Here is a 20029-nt window from a genome sequence, read left to right on the forward strand (position 1 = left end):
TTACTGTGCCACTTAAACTTGTATTGCTTTTATCAGAATCGTCTGCTAATACCATAGCATTGACAAGAACAAAAGGTAAGGATACACCTGTATTATCCAGGAAATCAAATTAGATTTAAATGGTTCTTTTTACCCTTATTTTGTGAAAGGAAAGCCCTAGATTTAGCCCCTTGAGCTGGCCAAGACCTTTTGCTTTGGGAGACAGAGCCAAGACTTCATTAACCATACTGAGATAAAATCTCTGGCTGTCTCCGTTTTAGAAAGTTTTAAAAGCTACAGCCCTTCAGAAAGGAAAATATTTTTCTTTATTCTCATACATACAGAAGTTACTCTGTCTTCTAGCCCAGGTAGTTCTGCTCAGTGATCTTTGCTAATGGGAAAGTCACTGGATTAAACCACTGTCTTGAGATGAACCTAAGTAAGCACATTTTTCAAGACCAGGTGATGCCCACAGCTATTGTTTTTCTACAGTTTAGTGATACGAGCTGGAAAGTTCCCTCTAATTGTGGTGAAATCTTAACATCTGAAAAGCAAAATACTCTCTTCAATATGCCTTTCAGGATTTAGTACAGATCTCTTACAGTATACATCAATTTTCTACCCTGACTCCCTCTGCTTTTATCATTCATAGGTGACAGCAGGTTCATTCATGTTTCCAAATTAGTTCTTGTGTAAGCAAGGTGCTTTTGTAATCGGACAGATGGCTTAGATTTGATTTCTGACCTAGAGCGTGCCTGTCAGGGAAGAAAATGCCATTTGTTACTATCTAAAGGATCCGCAGTGACACATTACAGGGAGAGCTTGGTGCTAATAACGCCAAGGTTGTGTTCAATCCCCATATGGGCCATTCACTTAAGAGCTGGATTCGACAAGCCTGTGGGTCCCTTCCAACTCAGAATGTTCTGTGATTCCCTGAATTCAATCTGGAGTTGAGGGAGGATTGCATGCAGTGAAGTCCTAGGAAAAGAATCAGGGCTAGCATCCAGGCACAAAAGAATCCTGCTCAAAGTGCAGAGGTTTCACATTTTTATTAGAACAAGCAGTAAACAAAATTTCCTAAGTATAAAATCTAGATTTTTTTCTAGTTCTTGAGCCCTTCTCCCAGACAGAAGAGTCACAGCATGAAGGGCAGATCAAGATTCTTCTCACCAGTGCCAAAGTAGACGTAGCCAAATTGCTTGGTCATTGGGACATGGTAGAATGTCAGTCCCAGCCACAGCAGGCTCCGCAGCACCACCACAGCGCCTCCCTTCTCCAGCTGGATACTCCAGGAGCCTGTGTGAGAAGATGTCCAAGTGAATCATGGGAAAAGAGAAAAGAGGCAGCGTTCCTGCAGCAAGTTATCCTAAGCTGAGAGAAGGGCTGCCATGGGTGCTGCCTGACCAGGGTGCAAGGCTGCACTGGAGTTTGTGACAGCTCAGGAAGGAGGGAAGTCAGGGAGAACATAAACCTCGATGCCCTGATTTCCTTTTGTCAGTTCAGCACTGCAGGCTGCCCTTGTTTGCAGATGTCTGCCTGGGTTCACATAGCAGCATATTCCCATGGCTGTGGTGGCAGTGGTCATGCGTCACAGGAAGGGACCCACGAGCTCCAGACTGGCATAGCTGATCCCCAGGAGAGGCTGCAGCTATTCTTGGCTGTTTCTGAGCGGGCAGCAGTTACTCCAACAAGCTCTGCCACCTACTTGGTGTAGCTAATAGCTACAGAGAGCCAAGATGAGTTATAGCAATCCTGCATAGGTATGAAATTTGTCCTTAAAATAAACTTCTGGCATTAGTAGTGGGAAGAGGAGGAAGGTGCTTTCCTCCTTCAGGGAAGACTGGTTTCTCTGATGCAGCAACTGGAAAAAAAATGAGAAAATGAAATATAGGGTATTTCCTATCTGAGAAATTTATGGAAAAGGTTAATTCTCTTCAGTCTTTCTTGGCTCCACTGTTGAAGAGGATGTGCGTGGTAGGGGCAAAGGGATTAGTTTCCACATTAATTTTGTTTTGGCTCTACAGAAGAGGTTCAGAGCCAGTGTGAAAATGCAGTTTCTTCTGGATGCAAGGAGCTCAGAGCCTCTGAGTATTTATTTTGCATATGACATGACAGCTTGGGAATTGTGCCAGAGGGAGGGGGCTGGAGCATCAGCTTGGATTCAGTGCTGGAGGGCAAGGAGCTGCCAGGAGAAGAAAATACCAGCTTCAGCACCAAATCAGTAATGCCTTGAGGCTACAATGTAGGGAAGAAGGTTCCTGCTGAATCTCCATCAAAGAAAAAAAAGGAGCAGGCCCAAATTTAAAAAATGTGGTTCGAATTGTCAGGCTACCACTGGCCTGGAGTCAAGCAGTCAGCCTATCAAAAATCTGTACCCAAAGCCAAAATCTGCCAATTCCAGAATAAGCAGAAAGCACATAATGTGTTGGGCCATTTAAGCAGTATTCATCTTTGTAGATAATTTTAGGCTCATTAATTTTAGGCTCATCAATTTATGCTATGATTCATGCTTACTCATGTCACGGTTAGCCTGGGGAAGGGCTTCTGTGACTGCTGTCAGCTGTCTGTCCTCCCGCTCCACTCACTTGTGACTCTTGGCCAATTTTAGTCACATCCGACAAAGGGCTGAAGGGCTTTACCACCCCAGGTTCCTACAGCAGGTCTCCCTGGGATGTGGCCCAAGGGCTGACTGCAGCTCCTGGAGCTTTGTTCTGCCAGCAGCTGCAAGGAAGAACAGGCTGTCAGGCCTGCCTGGCAGCCACGAGGCAGCAGCTCGCTGGGCAATCAGTGTGCAGCCTTGGGCTCCTGCGTGCTCCCTGGCAATAGATGTTGTCTCGTGTAGTTCATGGCAAACTACAGAGGCTGTGGGAAGGAGGGAAGTTGAGGGGAAACGTGGTGGCTGCAGAATCAGAAAGGAACAATGTAAACCCTGTAAAACCAGGTGTTGAGTTGTGCTGCTCACCTGTTACCTAACTCTTCACTTCGTATTTCTGTACTTCTCAAAGGTTACTTGGACACCACTGTTTCCTCTGTCTCCTTCAGCAGCAAATTCCACATTTGTTATACTATGATATGCAAGTCTTGTGTCACCTCTGATCTGTTACCTTTCAAAGTGCCCTCTCCAGTCATGTGCAAATGTGGAACTCAGTGAACAGCAACAATACCTACCTCCTTTCTGACAGACTGACTTGAGCTGCAGGACAGAAGTACAAAACAGACATTCACAGTCTTTTTCAGGAGATTCCTGCTTTGGAGAACTTACTTCTGACTCACTCTTCTCCACATTTCCACTAAAGACAAACAACCGTGGTTGCAGTAAAGCAGAGCACTACTTAATATCAAATGGTCAATACAGGTGTGTGCCATCTTTTCACCTTGCTTGCACTATGACATTCTTTACACAAGTCCTAGGTACAACATGAGCTAATATCTTCCTAAGCAGTGGTTTCACATACAAAGCAATCCCAATCTCTACAGACACAAACTGGACTGGATCTTTTTCATCCCTGGTGTAAAAACGCCTATTATGGTTCAGCTACTGGGATTACAGATCCTGACTGAGGGGATCTGCGAGTTCTTAAGAAATTTCACCACTAGGATAGCATGGAAACCCAGATGAGGAACACTTCACTACAAGACAGATCATCAGTGACTGAAGCACTACAGGCATTTGCTGTCAAAGGACAAGCTTTCAGTTCGTTGAACTTTGTCTCTGAAAGTTTTCAGCATTTCCTAGTGACAGTAGCAAGACCATGCATAGGAGTGTTGATCAAGAAGTAGCAGGCAAATAGGTCTGAATGTAATAGTGACAAGTAACTCTCAATTTCTCCTTTGAATCACTGCTCCCAGCACATGGTTCTTCAGCTTGAATTTCTTGAAATTATCTACAAGTCTTTCTTCCAAATACTGGTGGTACTTGCTGCAGCTTTACACACTGGTTTGTGAGGAAGGGGATGATGACATGCCATACATTTTTTGAAAAGTTTCTGTGACAAAAAGATAATGCAATGAGGAACTCTCATTGTCTTTGATTTAGGACCAGTCCTCTGAGAAGCAAGTCTGTCAATAATAGGACTATGTCTTGCCTTGCTGGGTGGTGAAAACCTTTAGGGATTATCTGATTTGCTAATGCCTCTCAACATAGTGGAAGCATCTAACAACCTGCGTACATGTGATAGCTTGTTCATATATGTTCACCTGCACAGATGAACCCTCTGCCCCAAACCGTTTACACAGAACAAAAAGAAATGCCTGGAGCATGAAAACTGGGAAAGGTAAGAGAGAGAACAGGGTTTTTAATGCTCTTAGGAACTATATCTAGATTTAGACATCTTTTTGTTGGATAAATTCACAGAGGAGGTAGAGTAAACCAAGTTCAACATAATTAAATTCCCACATCTGTGCTCTGGGGCAATAGAGTACATGGATCCATGATCTCCTCAGAATATTTACCTTGTGACTCACAGGCTTATCAATCTCAGCAGAGTATTCATCAGCAGTTAACTCTGCTGATCAAAGGAACTTCCCATGCACCTTCACACCTGGCAGAAATGGACAGATACAACTGAAGATGGCTCCATTCACTTTCATGCTACATCTCTGAAGGCTGTGATGTGCAGTTTCTACATTTCTGTCCAAGCTGCCAGCTCTCAAAGGGCTTGAATTTGTCATTTCATAAATGTGAGACCTTTGGGAAATATTAATTATTATTGTTATACTTTCCAGCTCTTCTCTGGCCCTTCATTCTGTATGTAGTCCTACACAAATATGAACAGTAAAGTTTTGCTGATGCTGCATAAGCCTTCCTGTGAAATGAGGGCCTGAACAAAAACAAGCAGGTTACGTAAGGGCAATCCCATCTGGACCAGCACAATATAGGTTGAGAACAGGAAAAAATTACAAGAGGCTGTCTGGAACTGTAATGTCATTTTCACTGACATCCTGTTTTGAGCCAGAATGATGATTAATCCTAGAGCTGCTCTTGATTCTGCGGAGCCAAAGAGTAGCAGCAGTGCCACCTTCTACGTTCTGCTAACTGGATGACTACAGACATTTTTCTAACCTAATCATCAAAGGTGATTTTTTCAATATGCTTTTCCAGACTGGACTTTTGCAACACACAAAACCCATTCAGAACTGCATTTGATACACAATGTTGGTGCATCTTCTAAGAAGAGACATTATTAAAGTTCTAGAACCTCTCTGGGTTTTTTGGACTTCCTCATAATAGGAAAAAATTAGAATCCGTTTTCTCATTACTTTTTTTGCCCCCATACTTCACCACATCAGCAGTATTTGAGGAAATGGTGCATAAAACAAAATTTGAACTTGTGAGACATGGAGAAAGCTGTTCTCTTGGAAAGATACAGGACACTTGTGCTCTCTTCTATCACAGTTCAAATCTCTCGATATTCAAAAGATGCTTTTTTTTGGGAAGGCCCACCTTTCCTGTAGGAGTTTAAAATATTCATGTCGTAAATCACTCCAGAAGTACTAGAAGAACAGTAACTAATGAACAGTATGAAATAATAGCTTAAAATGAATAGGCCATCTTTTCTTCATTAAGAGAAAGTTTTAGAAATGCATTTAATAATGCAATATAATAAGGAATGATAACTATAAAAATTAAATGCTACTTTCATCCTTTTTCTCTCTTTTATTTTTTGAACTTCTGTGATATTACAGATGGTTGTTGGGGTAAAACCATTGCATAGACAGCTTCAGGTCTATATTACTATAAAAATACAGAAGTGGGCTGCTGGGTCCAAATCCTTTCCATCACTGTCTGAGTATATTCTGTGGCAGTCCCTGTGTCAGACAATATGTCTCTTACTGAGGGACTGGGAAGCTCAAAGCATCAGTCTGTAAGGTACACCAAGATTCCTAGATAAAAGTTGTCAAAAAAAAGAGAAAGATTTTAAAATACTATTATTTGCATTGGAGGGAATACAACTAGAACCAGGAGACATTAAGTTAATGTTGGATTTCCCAGACCTAGATACTGATTTTAACTTGCATCTTGGTGTGTGCTGTCTCTAAATCAGGCAGCAGAGTTAACTTTACTCATCATGTAAAGCTCGCTGAAGTGCAGGGTCATTGCTCTTACACGAGAGATTCGTACCAGTAACACTGCTCTGGTTCCCAAAGTTCAAAATACATTTCTTAAAAGAACAAGTTCATATTTACACTGCACCCAGCAAACTTAAGAAAGCCAAGCACTGTCTGTGCTGAAACTATTGCCTGCTGCTGCTCCAGAAGGGAAGGGAGGGAGCTGCTGTGTGGGAGGAAAGAGCATGGGAAAAGTATCTGCTGGATGAAGATCTGGAGCTTCCTATTCCCTCTTTGGATCATGCTGCAGCCTCCACCCCTCCAAACACAGGCAGGAATTCTGAGGAGTTCCTTACATCTTTCCCAAACAAGAAAGTCCTTTGAAGATCCTGATGCTCACCCAATGTTAAACCACTGCCTTTTTTATGGCCCTTAAACAGCTGCCAGAACACCAGGGCTGAATTTCAAAAGTCAACCTCCTTCTCAGCTTCTTCTTCCTTTTCAGTCGCCAATAGAAATCCCTGTCTCATCCCCCATGTCTGCCTCAGCCATGGGCTGAATCTTGTAATCCACAGAAGCAATAGGGTGCGTGAGACATGAGCTTTTAAACAAAACCCTTTTAAGAGGGCAGTTTGCAGAAGAACTTTCCTGCTGTAACTGGTCCGCTTGCAGTATGACCTCTCATAACACTGCCGCTTTGGAGGTGATTCAGCAATGCCTCATTTCTGTGCAACCTTGAGAAGAAACAGCTTTAAGAGCTAGACAGCCTGATAGAGAGGCTCCATGTTGCAAAAGCTCACAGAGGGTCATAAAAGTGACATTATCAATTCCTCTTCAAAGGAGGAAATGTCTCAAGGGAAAAGCACCACAGCATGGTTGCACTTAGCATTAACACATTATGCTGCCACAAGAGCAGGTTACAACATCTATTGCTGCAGTGAGTCCTCAGTGAGAGTCAAGTATGGAGTTACAGGACAAATATTAACACCCGGAGAGGGGCAGCATAACCATTTCCCTCTGCAAAAGCAGCCGCTGCTTGGCTGCATGACCCCAAGCACTTAGAGCTGACAAAGCCTCACTACACCCGTGGGATTTAGCTTCCATTTCCCTCCAACAGAAAATCCTACTCTGGGAAGAGCTTCCTACTTCTAATTTGTTGTCTGTAGGGAGCAAAGACAAATTGCAAACCAGAGCAGCTGTAAGGAAAGGTCACCGTGCTTTGGCTCTCCATAAATTGTGCCACACGGACTTTTCACACACAGCCTACCAGCCATAAGGACACATCCAAACAGTCCTGTGTGGGGCCCAAACTCCTTCATGCCACTTACTGGCTGCAAACTAAATCTCTTCCATTTGCTTGACACACCACCTGCACCCCATATGTTAACACTGCTGTCAATATTTCCAATTCCCCATATAACTATTTAATAATAATTAAATAAAAACACAGACTGGTTGCAGGTTCAGTACTATTTTTAAAAGCCTCCAGAGCCAGGAAAGCACAGCTTACAGTCAGATGCTGCCAAGCGGCTCTTGCATGGTCCTAATGCCTGCCATGTCCTTGACACACAAATAGCACCGTGCCCAAACCCCAAAGTAAAATGGTCATACTTTAGAGGCTTTTCCTCTCCATTATCCTCTCCCACTGGGGAGGCCTCTGCAGTAGAAATTATTTCAACAGGCCCAGGCCTTCTATTTACACACAAAGAACCTGTTTCCTGCTGACAAGGAAGACCCAGGGATTGCAGTGCTGTCCCAGATACACGGTGTTCAGGTACCTCCAAGTAAAAATGAAATTCAGGCTGTACCTAGACATCCAACAACAGTGCTGCTTAATACAACTGAAGCAGCCTCTGCCCTTAAACCCTTATCCCCACCCTCATCATTCTCCCATCACAGAGACCAAAAAAGTGTTTATTTACTGCTTAGTGAGTCAGGTTGGAGAAACAATCTGGCTGAAAAATATACTAGACAGAAATAACATTATTTTTCCAGCTGGAATCTGACTGCACAGCTGGCAATGCCAACACAAAAGAAGGGACAATACACAGATACAAATGAGCACCAGAGAATGGGAAGGACTGAAAAAGCTAGCACTGAATCAAATTAGAGCCTCCCTTACAGCCCTGTTAGTTTGCCCTTTAGTCCTACATCCACCTGATAAAACAAACCAAAAAGATTGTAATTAAGAGAAAGATGTAGACTCTGCAGCAAGCATTAGAATAAGACTTGGAATAGGGCTGTGCACTAGAGGAAACAGCAAAACCGTATGCAATCAAAACTTAAAAGGAGTACGAAAAACTGATTAAAATCCATGCTATTTGTATTCCGACAACTACGATACAGATCACTGAATCTTGGTTTTCTGTAGTAAATTTAGAAACCTCTGAGTGGCAAATCACCTCCTTCTAAAGCACAAGGTTATGCTGGATCTCATCACACTCCATATTTCTCGTTCAGCTGGTCGCTGTGGAAACGTTTTTGGAGCGTGCCAGGAGTCACGTAGCATCTACCTGGGGAGCCCCTGCATTAATCCGTCACCTTCGTGGGTTTCTCTGAGCCCATTGGTTGGTAGGAAGAAAAAGGAGTCTCTCGCCCCTCCCTGCTCTGAATGAAAGACGCTTCCTCTAAATCTTGCTACAGGATTTCAGGCTCAATTCAGCTTCTTTGGGGCTTTTGTCACCAAACAAATGTGATGTCTTTGAAAGAAAGATTAACAGTTTGATGAAAGGATGCAATGGGCAGCTTTGTTCTAGCCTGCTTCCCCTAGAGCTTTTGGTCACTGTCACTTTCTTACCCACGGGAGAATATCTGTCTGACTCTCAGAGGAGATTATGGCCACCTTGTAAGATTTTTCCTCTCCTCCTAACAAAGCACTGGCCACTTTGAGGAGGTGATAATGATGAACAGGGGCTGGATTAGGGGCAAAGAACCTCACATTGATCTCTGAATTCTGAAAAAACACAAAGGAGTCGATGCTGGGATTCAAAACCCACCAAATGCTTAGAGCACATCCAGTTTGCTCTGCTGCAAGGAGAGGCAAGGCCACAAGCCCTGTCAGTCCCCCAGTTGTAGTTCTTACCCCATCATCAAATTAGCAAGGCTAGTTAAATAAAAAGGGTTTGGGATGAGGAACAGATGGCACAGATTATAAACTGTTGATGTTTTTGTACTAAACTAGATACGAATTCTGAACCAAATTACCCAAAGGGTTTACCAATTTCTGAGAATACTGTCACACTGAGCATTTCCATACAGCACAGTGCAGTGCTAATTCTGAATACTAAGGCTAAGCATCTTTTAATGCTTTTTCTGCTAGGCTATCACATACAGCATAACTGCTGTACAAATATACTCGAAGATGAACTGTCCCTTGTCCTTTTCCCTTTACACACTGCCACACACCCCTTCAGCATGCAGAATTTCAATCCATGTGATATTTGTGTACAAATAAAAACAAGATAAAATAAGATAATGCTGGTTGGCTTTCTCCTTTCAAAAGCCCCATGGCCAAATGGGCAGCAAAAAGCAAAGCAAAGCTTTATGCAGGGCTGGCATCAATTGCAATGACTGCACAGGCAGGAGCTGCCACTCCTTGGAGCCCCTTCAGAAACAGATCACTCCTAGCAAAAGCTGACCTCGTTCTGACTTCAGTGACACACAAAATGTTCTAGGATATCCCCCACAAGTAATTTTTCATCATTCCTTAGAGAAAAAAATTAGGCTAAGGCTGACTGATGTGGTGATAAATCTACAGCTTCTGGTTCTGTAAGGCTTTACCAGCATTTCCCATCATTTTAGCAAGAAGTTCATCTTTTTATGTCCAAGGAACCAGGAGCTTAAATGGAGACACGGTGGGTCATGATTTCTTTCACTGAGGAGAAAAAACCCCTTTAAATAAAAACCTTTTCAACCCTGGAAAGTTGCTCTGCTTCTGTCCTCATTCTCTCCCTACAGCAGTCTGGAGGGTGAAGGACTCCACCAGAGCTCTCCGCTGATGGGCAGCCCTTTTCCAGTATAAACTCATCCAAGGTCTGACTAAACAAGACCCTGAGGTGATACAGACCTAGGACCCAAAAGCCATGAATGCACTGCTTTATTATCCCTACACACAAAGCCCAAGGAAAACAGGCTCCTTTCCAGCAATCAAAGCAGACCATGATCATCCAGTCAGAACCTCTAATACTAGCTGGCCCAGGAGTCCTCCTGCTGTGCTGCCACATGAGAGGTTCCAGTCCGATCTTGAACTCCTGAGCTGGCAGCACCCAAGCTCGTAGGTGGGACAGCATCTTGTCTTGCTCTCCAGGCAGCTTTCTAGGGTAACAGCCTCTACACACCACTGGCAAAAATTAAGAGTGACCCTATTTTTGAAAATGTAGAGGACATGCTTGTATATTGTGTATGTCTGTTTGCATGCATGTGATCTCTAAGGAAGCTGAGAAAACCAATGAAAAGCCTAGTGACAATTCCAGAAATTGCCTAAGCTTGAAAGGGAGAATATCTTCTCTATACCTACAGTTCAGGAGGCCAGTATGCCACACACAGTCTGGAAACTCAGGACATACCTTTTCCTTGATTTGATGCTGCTCTTGCTGATTTTCTTTCTCATTTTACTTCTTTCGTGATTTCCTTTTCTTTGCTCAGCACTGACAATGCTGGCGCCATAGTGCACCCTGCTGGAAGGCAGCAGCTAGAGTCATCCTGGAATTATTTCTAGGGACGGCCAACTTCAGTTCAAACGGAGAACTTCAGACACCAATGCTTTTACTAACAACCCACTAAGCCAGCTACTGGGTTCGATTTTCAGATCAGAAATCCTACTGTTCGGATGCACACTCATCTGGTTTTCTCATTCGCTAACACTGTATTCTAAAGCCTGTTTGTCAAAACTACTTGTATTAATGTCAGGTAACTCCATAGGATTCTGTAGCTCAGTTTACACATTCACCAAGCCTTAGGATCGTATCTGCTAACGAGGAGTGAGCATAGCTGTGAGCCATGCTAGGTATTTCAGCCTACATTTTCACTACCTCTTTTTATCCTTGCGAACATCAAGTACCGTGCTCTCATTTATTATGGTCTTTTAGTTTGGATTTCGGTGAGACAGCTTGAAAAGCCTTGTCCCCGTGTGGCTCTTGGCAGGCTAAGGAGTAAAGTGCTCTTGCTCTCGGCTTTCACAGTGCTGGGGAGGTGCTGCTTATTGTTAAGCAATGAAAGGGGAGGGCTCAGGTCACATCTGTGAAATGTTAGTGGGGAAGGGAGGCTGGGTGAAAGTAGGTGGCCAGCACAGCATAGCACTTCGCTGGATTTTGCAAGGCCTCTGGGGAGATAGGCAGCCATTTGTCTTAGAGCCCTGATAAAGGGCCCTTGCCTCTGGTGGCTGGCTGGGGGCTGTAAATACCTCTGCAGACTCTTCAAATGGCTGGAGACCGGGGCTGATAGGGGATTAATCGCCTTGAAGGGAGGAGGGAGGGGGATCGAGAGCAAGTTAATTAGCTGTGTTAATGTACGGAGATAAAGCAGGGTCGTGCCTCCTGGCCTTCTTCCTTCCTGCACCCTGACTTTTGGGACAGCCATGATGGGGCTACCAAAATGGCCCTTGGGAGCAGCCACAGAAACTATCTCCCACTTAGAAATGCAGTCCCTTCATCTTCAAGGACCCATTAGGCACCAGCTTTTGCTAAACCGATAAAGACCGTGCTAATGAACCTCAGATGACAGGAGGTCAGTGTTCTAACCGAGGCCACTGTTCAGCAAGCTTACAGAAAAGCTCGTGCTCAAAGTTTTCAGCCAAAGAAATGGCCACAAATCCCTTTGTCTGTAATGCTCTGTAAGGAGCGCTCCAAAACCACTGCACTTTCACGTGAAGAAATAGAGCTACAATCCAAGTGGCTGTCACTTCCTCCACAGTCAAATGGTAAAGGAGCTGGAATGATCTTCTGTCTAGGCACTTCTTCTACCCTTCCTTCATCTTGAAATGCCAAGTAGACAAGACTCACTGATTCACCCTGTCACTGTATACCCATTTGGAGTGATGCTATAAAATCTCTCTCCCAGTAATAAAGATCCACAATGGCAGTAAGTCAGGAATCTCCTCAGTCCTCCTTTGAGCCCTCACATATCATACTCCAGAAAGCAATGCCAGCTGAAATGAGCTGACTTGCACTTGGAACCCAGACAGTGTTACTGTCACTGACAATGAAGAAGTCCAAGCTGAACATCCCCCTCCACGGCCATCATCAAGTTTATGGCCAGGCATACCAGGAATCTAGACTCCTCCAACCACTGCCCATTAAACTGAAGTCACTTACACATGTCTGGGACTATCAACTTGTATTTGCATTTGACTGAAACACAATTCCCAAGAAGACATCCAGCGTGATGTTAAGATACCAAGAGACAACGGCTCATCCATTACCCTTGCTAACTGGTAATCTTTTCACTCTCAGAAATTTTATTTCATTGTTCATCTTAGCTGCTGATTCCTGTTATGCCTTTCTCTGCTATAATAAATAGAGCTTCAGTACCTAATACTTAAACTCCACCGAGTATTTACACAGTGTAATACAGCCATTCTCACGGGCTTTTCCTCAAGATAAACAGATCAAACTGTTTATGTCTCTCACCAGCCCTTGAATCATTTTGTGACTCTTTTCTGCAACTCTTTGGTTTTGCAATGTGCAGTCATCCAGTTATGATTCCACTAACAGTATATGCAAAAGTAAAGTCACCCCCTGTTTCTACTTGTTTATGTATCTGCAGATCAAGTTACCCTTTAAAGTCTCAGGATCAGTCTGGGAGCTGATGTTCAGTGGGTTGTGTCTGGATTTCCTTTCAGAGCCACAGTTTCTAGAATACAATTCTCAAAGTCTGATTTATAGTTCTTACTTTCCTCATGTGACTTTGCAGGTAGGTACACCAAAATGTACTGTATTTAAGCCCAGTTCTCCGTGTCTCTGTATCCATCCTTGTCATTATTTGACTCTCCATCCAACCCTTTACTTTTAGATAATTTATAAGTAAGTTGAAGAATTATCAGTATTGGCACTGGTCCTTTCTGACCTCTCCCAGAAATACACCCATTCAGTGAATTCTGAATCACAACTGCTAAGGAAGATTAAATTTAGGGGAATAATTCTGCAATGTTGGGATTTATTAAAGATTATTATGCCACAAGTCTCCTGAGATAATGATTTCAGAAGTAACTTATCTGTCTTTGCGATTTTAATGTTTTTGATGCACAGTAAATGTTGTTTAACTCTACCCTCCCTTAGCAAACAGCCTGGAAACTGTCTGAAACTGTATTTTATTGTCTTTACTTGATGCAACTCCATATTCTTTCAAAAAAGAAACCAGAAAAAATTGAGTTCTTCTGCCCTTCCACATGCTTATCAGCTTTTTACCATCACCATTTAGTGACAGTTTCCAGTACCTTTACTATGTTTTCTTCTTAGTATAGTTAAAAAAAAAATCTGCCTTACCATTGTCACAGAGTACTCCAGTTATCCTGGCTCTAGAGAATTTGTCATTCTCTACTCATTATAAATTCCAATTTATATCAATCATTAATCATTCCAAACCTTTTGAATTTCCTTTTACGTGTCTTTTTTGATTCTAATTTCTACTCTCAATCTGCAAATGAACTGTGGTAGGTTTTCAGCCAAAGGCAGCTATTTACTGACTGGGGCTTATGACTTTTGAACAAAGTCTTCTGATATAAATCCTATTTCCACTCATATCTTTTCCTATCTAGACATACCTCCCCACCTACATCAGTTTTTAGCAGTGTTCTGTTGGTGTCCCTTACCTCCATTATCAAAGTGATCTGAGTCAGTAACCTGTAACAAACCCTCAGAGTCAAGCTACTGCTTTTCCAAATTGCAGTTTGAAAGTGCCAGAGAACTGAATTCTCCATCTCTTGTCTCACTTCCTTCCACGCTTTCCACTCTACACTAGTACCTCAGGCTTTCACTCATCCCCTTTCTTTATCCTTGCAGAATGGGGTATGGTCTGATCTGATACCAGGGTCACAGTAAAATCAGCATTCCCCCTCCTTTTCCCCCATCATTATCAATGCCTGAAAAGTGTCTATTATTTCATATCTTCACAACATTAAGTCATCAAGTGAAAATGCTGTAGGCATGCTAGGAATTATTGCTATTTGCCTTGCCATTCCATTATCTACAAGCAGATGTAAAACTGCCCCAGCCCTAGTTCCTGACATGCTACGTCCAGGGTTCCAAACTCCATGCAGCAGAAAGGACAACGCTGGCGGTGTGCCAGCAGCTGAAAGGCCACATCTAATTGTGCATAAAGTTGAGCAGATTGTCTGCTTAGACTAGAGCAAACAAGCTTATCTTTAATGCAGACATATGGCCAGCAAAACCTACAGATCCCAGCATGCAACGTCCTGGCCAGCTGGCCATTTGGATCAGGATGAAGCATTACATGATCTGATACTGTGGTGACAGAAGATCTGTATCACAACCCCTCCATGTTCACGCTGTCAGACAAGGTTCTCATTTCCCACTTTTCTCTAGAATCATTTTTAAAAATGCATTTTTTAAAAAAAGCTAAGTCAGTGACTTGTCTGTGGGAGCTGAGACACTAAGAAAAAACAGATAGAATGATTAAAGGAGGAGCAGCAACATATTCTAAACTTTTAAAGTGCACAGATAACCTGATAGACAGACACACAGACAGAATCTGGAACCTGCAAACTCCGCAGATATCACTGGTAAAGATAAGAATGGCAGACAGTTTTGTTACAGAACTGCAGATTTTCCAATTTTGCACTAAAATCTGCTTTTAACCATTGTTGCCTTTATTCAGCCCAGTTTTAACTTCGTTTCTTCCCACCTCTCAGCTGTCATATAAAATGTTCTCTCTGCCTCCAACTTTCCATTCTGTAAGACACCTCTGCTCTCCTATAATGACACACCATATATCTTATGACAGTTACCCCCTTGACAGCCATCACAGATGCTAAGTCTCCAATTAATAGAGAAAACTATTCCAACAGGGTTGTTACTTTTAGACAGGTTAAAATCAGCCCTTAATCTCTTCATTCTGTTCTTTAGGTCTTTTAAGATGCTAGGGGAATTTAGCCAATGCAGGCTGGGAGCTTCACTCCAATGTCACTTACCCCCAGATCACTTATGTGTTTTTTGAGAAAAGAGACAACTCTAGCTTCAGTCACAATTCTAGATGCAATAAATTTGAGAATTCCTACTTCTGCTCTGACAATAACTGTTCAAGACAGGATCTAACCAGAAAAGACAAGAAAAACTTCAGGTCAAAATGAGGGGATTTGCCAGAGCTGTGAACAACATGTCAGTAAACAGAAAAAGCACTGTCTACTTTTTCTGCTCTGTCAGGACCAACATGCACTGTCAGAGCTCAAGGAAAGTAATCTGAGAACCAGAGTCTGAGTATCTCACAACAGGAGTAACTCTGGCAAAGCCATGCTGATAAAATCAGCAGAAAGCCTGTGTCTGTCCTGGTTTTTTTCCCCCCACATTTTCACAAGCAACCAGTACTTTTAGGCAACCAGAATGCTTGTTAAAGGAGGCTGGGTTGATCTTTCTTTAATGTCAGAGCTCCTATCTGCATGTGACAGAATGCAATGAGAGAGGCTACACACCTTGCTAGTCCTGTAACCAATTCCTTCTTACCTCCTTCATCTCCTTCACCTCATCCCCAAATTCAGGACAGAGCAGGCAGAGCTGCACAGGCACCATGATGAATCTTCTCTTCCACTGAGAAGCATTCAGCTGCACTTTAGCTCAGATAGCCTTTCAGAGGCAACTCTTTCAAGGATACTGAAATCTACACCAGCAGCAAGATCCTCCCGGGTAGGGGGTAAAGGTTCATGCTTACACAGACACCAGGCTGCCACAGGAACACAATCACAACAGTGGCACAGTTGAGCCCAGCTTTCCATCTGCCACCAGGTAAAATACAGCTCCAAGTCAAATTTGATTTGAAGACTTCAACAAAACCATCTTCATGTCTAACACACGGTGTGTCTCCCTACCACGAGGGAGGGAGGAAAAAAGAGGGGGGAACGGCAGGAAGGCAAATGGTGGCAAAATCCGAACTTCCATACAAAAGTGCAGCTAGAATTTTCTTAAGAGACATCTAGGATCTAATCCCTGTTGCAATTCTGCTTTGAGTCAAAAGGGCCACCTCAATGAGCCAATGTATTTTAAAAAGTGCAGTCTTTCCAACTGCACCTCTGGAAAACAACTGCGTAAGGACACTTCCAGTAAGCTGAAGAGTGGTTAGGTTTTAGCGGTTTATGCTCTGTCAAATATGTTCAGAATTCAGGCAGGAGCTCAATTCTCAGTTCTTTGTTTGCCAAAGGGAGGATTGGGAGGGGGTAAGAAGAGGGGGGTAAGAAGAGAAGGGAAGGGAGGGAGAGAGACTCTGAAAAGCTATTTACAACACTGGCAGTTCACTGTGCATCCACTCAATTCCATCTGGCACAGGTCACCTAGTATCCTATCCTACTACTCCTGGACAGGAATAAAGTAACAAATCTAAGTTTGAATTGTTTCCCTAGAATCTCCTTAGACAGAGGACATGAAAACATTTGGTCCAATCCAAAAAATTGCAGCAAATCAGCAAAAAACAGATAGAAACAAATAACAAGCCACTCCCATCTCTTTAGAGAAATATCCTGCCAGAGGGATCTCTGGAAGAGACTTTAAATGTATTTGCAGTTGTCCAGTAGAACAGTAGAGATGTAAACTGGAGATACAATCCAGGATGCCTGTATTTTTTCTCCTTTCAGGTGTATAATCCTGCCACAGTACAGACTTCCAACACAGTTTATCAAAGGAACATTTGAATCCAGCCTCTCCGAGATATCAGCTTGGTGTTAATGAGAGCCCATTTAGATAAAGAAGAGAAATACTGGGTGGAACAAGAGGTGTGAAATACTTCAAACCACATAAATTCCCTCTATCACTGGTGAAGTTATCTCTCCCAATAGGGTCACTGGTTGTCACAGGCTTTACAGAAGTCAGGAAGGAATATGGCACTGAGGCAGAGTGATCAGACCTGTTGTGAGGATGTGACTGCTCTGGTATGCTTACATTTTTCTGTTGTAAGCATTTAGAATGGCATAAAACAGGAGGTAACTACAATATTTAGTAAAGGATAAAGTTCCTTTACAGATTCACAGAATCTTCTCTTACCACCTCCATAGTAACCCACACCAGTCCCCTCAGTGTTTCCAAGGCTATTCAAATTTCCTATGGCATTCCCTTTCATTGCATCTGTTGATTTTGCTACCTTTACCTCGTGGGATATCATGCTCCAGAGAATCTAGAAAGTCAGTGGATGGATCCAGGTCAGCCTTTTCCAGCAGGGTTTTATTCTTCAGGTTAACAGGCTCAGTGAAATGGAAATAGGAACTTAACTTTTTTGCCGCCACCAAAGACAGACCTGCAAACAGCCATTGTTGAACATTAATACATACATGAATGAACATTTATTATACTATCAAGGATAATATTGTTTCTCTAATGCCCAGGACAGAATCACAGTCTTTCTCCAGTAGACTCCACAGAAGGCTTGTCAGAATCAGGTGTCAGCACTCCCCACTGCTGTGCACTGCAGACCATACTGACTCCAGTCCCAGATGACCAGTGGGCACCGACTTGAGGACAACTTTCTGTGCCCATTCGGTCATATCTTGTATCTAAATGGACAATTCACTACTTCTACAATTGCTAAACTACAGTTTATACAGACAAATGACTCAGTTTAATGACTCAGAACTATTACTGACTCTTTTCCCATCTTCCAGAATTGAATCATACACCTGAACATTAGTGGCACTGCATTCTCTCCTCCCTGTTCATCTTATCCAAGAGGAAAAAAACCCCAAAAAACAAACAACTGAAATCAAAACATCAGTTAGAGAAAGGCATCTTAATTTACAGCCTTTATGATCAAAGTACAGTTGATCCTAATAAAGACAATCAGAATTTACCTTCGAAGTGTCTGTTTTCATGCACAGACCCAAGAGGAGTCTTCACAAACGCCCCCCGGGGGACGATGCCGACTGCTCTGTCTATCTGTTCTATGGTAGCTATGAGGCGGGCCTCCTCCTTGATCACAGGCTTTAAAGGAAAATAGGGAAATTTTAAAGGCACGGCTTTCCTTGTTTTCATTTCTGAAAATAAACCTGAGGTGACACAATGGACTTATCATCTTGGAGTCCAATGGCACAAGGACCTCAAAAGACATTTCTCTCCTAAGACAGGACAGAAAACAGGCTAGGAGCAGACAGTTTAGACTTACCAGAGATCTAACTATCCATCCCTTCATCTATTCTTTCCTCCCTCTCAATTAATCTACTTATGACTTGTCTATTTGTTTATAAAGAATGCTGCCTGCAGTTACTATTAAAGCTTCAGAAAGCACAGTGAGGATTTGTACCAGTTGTGCATAATAAAGCATAAGGGATATTTACTATTTCTGAGGCCTGTTGAACTCTAGCAATAACTGAAATAGGAGTTCAATTAAGAAGCTGTTGCCACACAAATGATAGTGAGGAATTGTAGACACAGTTACAGAATACTCTGAGTTGGCAGGGACCCATAAGGATCACCAAATCCAACTCTTAAGCAAACAGCCCATACAGTGATTGAAATTGCAACCTTGGTGTTATAAGCACTGTGCTTTAACCAGGAGGAAATTGTGGATGTTCTGACCACACGTTCATGCTGTTCATTACGAAGGAGAAGCCACCACCTGTCCAGCGTGAGGGGTGCAAATTTGGCGAACAGAGTTGGAAAACGTTTTGCTGTATTTACCTCCTCGCCATTTGCCATCAGTCTTGCAGCAGCTTCTGCGTTTATCTCAAGCAAGCTGTACTCAAAAGAAGGATCCCCCTGAAAGCGGCCCTTCATCTGCTCAACCAGTGCAAGCATCTCCTTGGTGGCTGGCGTCAGGAGGCTCCAGTCCAAGCAGTTCAAGCTGCCAACGACAAGCACGACTCAGGGCCCAGCCCGTTAAAGAACAGGGCTCGAAGCAACCTCGCCAGGCCCCTGCGGGCACAGCGAGGCTCCCTCCCGAGGGCCGGACACCACCCCCGGCCGGCCCGGCCGCTCTCGCCCTGCTCCCCGGGGCGGCCCCCGCACCTGTACAGGCGCCTGCGGGGCGCGGCGCGGTCGGGGCCCAGCCCCTCGGCGATGTAGTAGGCGCCGCGCACGCCCTGGATGCAGCCCCAGAACCAGACCCGCTCGAAGCGGTAGTCGCGCTGCAGCAGCGGCAGCGAGACGCCCAGCGCCGCCCGCCGCTCCGGGCTGAGGCCCGCGCCGCCGCCGGCCACCAGCGCCAGGGCCGCGGGCAGCGACTGCGCCTCCATGGCTGTGAGCGGCGCCGTTGCCGGGAGACCGCGGCCCGCCCGCCCCGGCCACCCCGCCCGCCCCGGTCCCGCCGCCGCAGCAGCCAGGGGCGAGGTGTCGGTAACGTGCTCGGCTAACCCCGCCCGGGAGGGGCACAGAGCCGCTGGCCAGCAGCCGCCCAGCAAGGCTGCAGCTATTGGGGTCTGCCTGCGCTGTGTTCCTCACTTCCAAGAGGCCTAAATCCAAAGCCAAGTCCAGAACGCAGGCGGGCATACGGTTGCATTGCTCCTTCAGAGGGATACCACAAAGGGTTCCATGTGCTTTATTTCTTACGTGGACAACGGGAAAAAAACCCCTTCTGAAGCTCACTGCTTACGATGTCACTGTTACAGATCCTGAGGAGGGCCATGAAATTGATAAGAGGACTGAAGCATCTCCTCGATGAAGACAGGTTGAGAAAGTTGGGACTTTTCACCTTGGAGAGGGTTTTATGGAGACCTCATAGTAACCTTCCACTTTCGACAGGAAAGCCAGAGAGGGACTTTTCATCCAGAACCGTAGTGATAAGAAGGATGGCTACAAACTGAAAGAGATGGAATTTAGGTTAGATATTAGGAAGGAATTTGTTACTGTGAGTGTGG

At 44.0% G+C, this 20029-nt stretch overlaps 1 protein-coding gene across 1 annotated transcript; it reads right to left on the reverse strand.

The window, feature by feature from the left end:
* Window positions 1-1013: 1013 nt before the first annotated feature.
* RSPH9 (radial spoke head component 9) lies at window positions 1014-19443 on the reverse strand. The gene is made up of 5 exons (XM_063390925.1): window positions 19182-19443; window positions 18855-19017; window positions 18029-18158; window positions 17332-17478; window positions 1014-1275 (listed from the first exon to the last, which is right to left on the reverse strand). Exons 1-5 carry the CDS (start codon window positions 19406-19408, stop codon window positions 1115-1117), a joined length of 828 nt encoding a protein of 275 aa, XP_063246995.1. The 5' UTR covers window positions 19409-19443; the 3' UTR covers window positions 1014-1114.
* Between the last annotated feature and the right edge of the window lie 586 nt (window positions 19444-20029).

This window comes from Prinia subflava, chromosome 2, assembly GCF_021018805.1.
Source record: "Prinia subflava isolate CZ2003 ecotype Zambia chromosome 2, Cam_Psub_1.2, whole genome shotgun sequence".
NCBI classification, from domain to species: Eukaryota; Metazoa; Chordata; class Aves; order Passeriformes; family Cisticolidae; genus Prinia; species Prinia subflava.

Bases quoted from the DNA above. Each gene is read 5' to 3' on its own strand.
- RSPH9 (XM_063390925.1), bottom strand. From the start codon at position 19,408: ATGGAGGCGCAGTCGCTGCCCGCGGCCCTGGCGCTGGTGGCCGGCGGC. The intron at 18,159-18,854 runs GTAAATACAGCA...TTTCCTTTAAAG, and splicing joins TGATGGCAAATGGCGAGGAG to CCTGTGATCAAGGAGGAGGC. The intron at 1,276-17,331 runs GTAAAGGTAGCA...CTTCTCACACAG, and splicing joins GGAGCATGATATCCCACGAG to GCTCCTGGAGTATCCAGCTG.